The sequence below is a fragment of the Varroa destructor genome, unplaced genomic scaffold (assembly GCF_002443255.2).
Source record: "Varroa destructor unplaced genomic scaffold, Vdes_3.0 BEIS01000003.1, whole genome shotgun sequence".
NCBI lineage: Eukaryota > Metazoa > Arthropoda > Arachnida > Mesostigmata > Varroidae > Varroa > Varroa destructor.
The window spans coordinates 22,510,211-22,514,623 of NW_019211456.1; the positions used below are offsets into that span (position 1 = coordinate 22,510,211).

At 40.5% G+C, this 4,413-nt stretch overlaps 1 protein-coding gene across 1 annotated transcript; it reads right to left on the reverse strand.

The window, feature by feature from the left end:
* Positions 1–2,972: 2,972 nt before the first annotated feature.
* Positions 2,973–3,852, reverse strand: LOC111248066 (uncharacterized). The gene has a single exon (XM_022799792.2). The coding sequence runs from the start codon at positions 3,711–3,713 to the stop codon at positions 3,048–3,050; it is 666 nt and encodes a 221-aa protein (XP_022655527.1). The 5' UTR covers positions 3,714–3,852; the 3' UTR covers positions 2,973–3,047.
* Between the last annotated feature and the right edge of the window lie 561 nt (positions 3,853–4,413).

Here is a 4,413-nt window from a genome sequence, read left to right on the forward strand (position 1 = left end):
CCAATGATCACCGAATACGAGTCGACACGGACAGAACACACGATTAAATGAGTTGGCCGGGGACGGAAGGCGGAAGACAGAGACAAATGAGATAGAACAGGCATTCTATCTAAAGGACTTAACAATCTGTCGGAAGCTCGTGCGTGAGCCACACACACACACACACACACACACACACACACACACACACACACACACACACACACACACACACACACACACACACACACACACACACACACACACACACACACACACACACACACACACAGCCTCACACCCATACACACACGCAACGACAAGAAATACAAGCTCAAAGTTAGCAAAGCAAACAACCAGAAAATCGACTAAGACAAAAAGGTATCAGAATTTACGAATCAAGCATGTTAGCACGCAAGTACTTATGTACATGTATAGACTATTCGTCGAGCAATAGCCGATATGAGCATTTATAAAAGTTGTTTCAAGCGTTCAGTATAGAAGCACATGCTCATTTAGCAATCACACATAACCTAAGGGGCGTTATGCGTTTGACGAAAACAACTCGATGTAATACAGTCCTATAGTGTAACCTACGTCTATATTCTATATAATTATGTTCGGTATATATAATGATCATTACTAATAAAGTTGCGAGAGGCTAAAAAAGAAACAAAAAATAATATAAGTAAGTATAAAAATATCATAAGTTATTAATTCCCAGTAAAAGAAAACATTAACCATTCTTGTGCAACTACGGTCATTGCCACCTGTAACAAAGCTTAACAAAGTGTTATAGCTTAAAAAAGAGCCATTTCTGTTATGTTCTTTATCCTATAAAATTAAGTCGATTAGGAAGTCCTACTACTGGATGCCAGCTTCGATGTATTCTATATTTCTCGATGAAGTAATCGTAATTACTTCCCTAATGGAAATTCTCGTTCCATAACATTTATCAGGAACTTCATAACTTACCATGCATGGTAATCCTAGCCCTGAGAATTGCAAAATCTGACTAACTTCACTGAAATTGACAATTGAGAAAAGATGGACAGTCATTGGGGTCGAAAGAACATATTCATTGGATTAGACCATGGTACTTTACCATGGTCGTTGATGGCGTGGAGCAACAAATTTTTTTCATTTGTAATTAACATAATATAAACAAGAATATAATTTTGCACAATCTGCTGTTAATAAACTGTGTCTGGCTGTACAGTTCTAATCTCGGTCAATCAACTATTTATTTCTAGTACTTTCATTATTCTGCACATTATACACTGCACAAAAGCCTACGTTGCGTACACAATTCAGCTGGGTTTTTTTGGCGCAGTTTTATTTTGAGAACAGCTAGATCAGTTCGGGACGTGAGATATAGATCTATAAAGGTATCACGTTTTTTTATCACTAACTTTTTTTTCAGGAAAACTATTGTTTGAGATATAATGTCAAGCTAGTCCTTAAAAACGAAAACGTACGTGTTCGGTTCCCTGAAACCTGAAATAGCTCAAGATAGAATTCCTAAGTTGAAGGCAATCCCCGATTTGTTATTCTGCTTGTCCAAACGGCGCATTTTTAAAGTGAAACAACAATATAACAATAATTGAGTGCCTTTCTCGTTTACGCGTAAACTAGTTTTTACATACGACTTCGCGCACTCTGGAAAACAGGCCATATATAGGCTACATGTATTTCGCTCAGTTAAACTTTGTCCTTGGGGAGACCTTTGTTTGTCAAAGAAACTCCTCTTTGCTTTCCTAGAACCAGTGAATTATTTCAGCAGTATTTCATCCCCGGTAGTACAGAACAAGTCACCGTTAAATCCCTAATTTGTACCGATGAAGCGGGTCACTTCTGTGTGACTGGCAATACATTTTTTCGTTAGAGCCTTTTTCACGTCTAAACGTATCATTGTTTTGCAGTGCACTTCAGCACAATCTAAATACAATTCCGCTGAAAAACATTCAAAGTAAGCACAAAAGATGGTAACACACAAGGTATTTAGGGCTAACGATCGAAGCAAAATTTGTATTTGCTATGAGAACGTCTTCTCATACTTGCTTAGTTAGCTACCCATTCACGAACGTATTTATATGTATATGTATAATAAATTTTCGGCAAGCTCAGTAATTTGGTTTTTATTACATCATCGCTTATCGGGCCAATTATTCTGAAAGTGGTATTTGCGCGAGATGTTTTGAGGAGTTGTTCAATGGTATAGAGTGACAAAAAGCATCTAGCGAATGACAAAGCCAAAAGGAATTTTAGTCTGACCTAATGAATAGGTGGTTCAAGTGCGCTGCTTTTACGATAAGTTGTCTTTTAAGGTGAACGACGCGTTAGAAAATTACACAACTTTAGTCGTTAATGAAGACTATAAAGTTTCATAACTTTAGCCATCCTATAAAACTCCGCAGCTCACTGCGTATTCTGTACATGTGTATAGATGCCCAGCAGATTATGCGAACATACAAGGGTACGATCCCCGCGCTGATGTCAATGATTAAAAACCTTGTAACTGCGAAAGTTACAATTTCAAAACTGCCCGTAGACGTAGCTAGCCTTTGTGGACATTCACCATTCTTATGTAGATTTAGTGCAGCGAACCTTTTAATTGAGTAAAAAATGAAGCAATAATAGCGAAAAGGATTTAATTTACTTTAATTGTACGCTCAGTGGTAGAGCCGGTGCGATGTCCATATCTTTTTCATCAATCGGGAGTTCACGATTTCAGATGTGAATCTAACAATCATTTAAAGGAATCCTTCTCTGCGTTGGCCCGTAGATGCTAACTTATAAACTAGTAGCAAAAGCCTGATAGCTATTAAATGTTTGAGTACTAGATTCTGTACGTTGAGGCAGTAGTAGCTATTTTTTTTACCTACAAATAAATGCAGCTTTAGCTCTTGAAAATAATAAAGGACGTCGTCTTGATCTACTTCTCGATGCCAAATCCAGCCAAATGTTCTTCCCTAAAAAAACAAATACGACTGTTTCTGTAGTACAACGTCACATTTTATCTACACATTTTATAGCTATATACAAAGTAGTTTTCCTTTCCTAGCTTCCTAGGCCTTGTGCCATCCATGGTGACCGTGGCTATGGATGTGAATCGGCACGGGTTTCTTGATAGGGATAGGAATCTCCTTGACTACGGGAATTTCAACAGGATAGGGCTTCTTCACGGGTACTGGATAAGGCTTGTGAACAGGAACAACGTACGGTTTGGGTATCTTAACTGGGAGAGGCACGTGGTAGGGTTTTTCTACAACATAGGGTTTCGGCACGTGTACAACGTACGGCTTGGGTACCTTAACGACGTGATGGACCGGGTAGGGTTTCTTGACTTCAACTGGAACTGGTACAGGCACTTCCTTTGGGACGGGAACCTCCTTGTGAACCGGGTAATGTTGAGTGATTACATGTGGCACCGGATAAGGCTTAGGCACAGGAACCGGCTTGTACACAGGCACCGGTTTTTTTACAGGAACCACGTAAGGCGCAGGTACTGGATGCGGCACTGGCACAGGTTTGGGAATAGTCTTAACGACGTAGTTTACTTTGGGGACATGATGATGTCCGTGGCCATAGCCACCTCCTCCGTACTCTCCTCCAAAGTCTTCGGCGTAACCACCCTCGAGTTCTCCACCAGAGCTGCCATATTCGTCTCCGAATCCTCCAGCACTCGCAAGTCCGACGAGGCCCGTTGCGATAACTACAATGAGGACACGCATAGTTATTCTTATAACTATTGACCGCTTTTTATCGTTACCGTTCGCTCACGTTTATCTAACTAGTCCAACACGTGTCGCTTTGCCGTTCTTCGCCGCTGGTCGCCTTTTGTACGCCGACATGACCCCGTGGTCCGCTGGTGGTGCTCGTGCCAGAAAAGTGGCAAGGGAACGCCGGGGCACATTTTGTTTTTGCGTGGACCGCCGCAAAAGGTCTGGGACAAAAGCGAGCTATGGACGTGGCAATTACTGCAGCAACAGCAAGGCAACGATAGAAGTCCCCACCTTTCACTACTACCGAATTTTAATACGTACTGCTGATCACGCATTACAGCAGTGCACTTGGTTGTTGTGTTTTTAGGCATTTTTTTCGACAGAATTAATTCAGTTATCCTTCCTTCTGATAGCCTGGTGACAATGCAATGCATCGATATAAAAAAACAACTTACATATAAAGCCAATAAGTAAAACGTCTGTGAGCTATGCTGTAGAGCCTACGAGAAATAAATCACTTCTCACCGGTTTTAAAAATTGAAAACTGGGTATAGTAGTACTTCGTTCGGGGCATTACGTCACAGGCAAGTACGACCCACAGTGGTTGGATCAATTAAAAAATCATATATTGCTGTCTAGTAGTTAGTTGGATTAGGTATACTAGTGTAGCAATAGGAACTTTAACATGCCACATCTATTAATGGATAAA

What these genes read in the sequence shown, in the direction of transcription:
- LOC111248066 (XM_022799792.2), bottom strand. Translation starts at nt 3,713, where the DNA reads ATGCGTGTCCTCATTGTAGTTATCGCAACGGGCCTCGTCGGACTTGCG.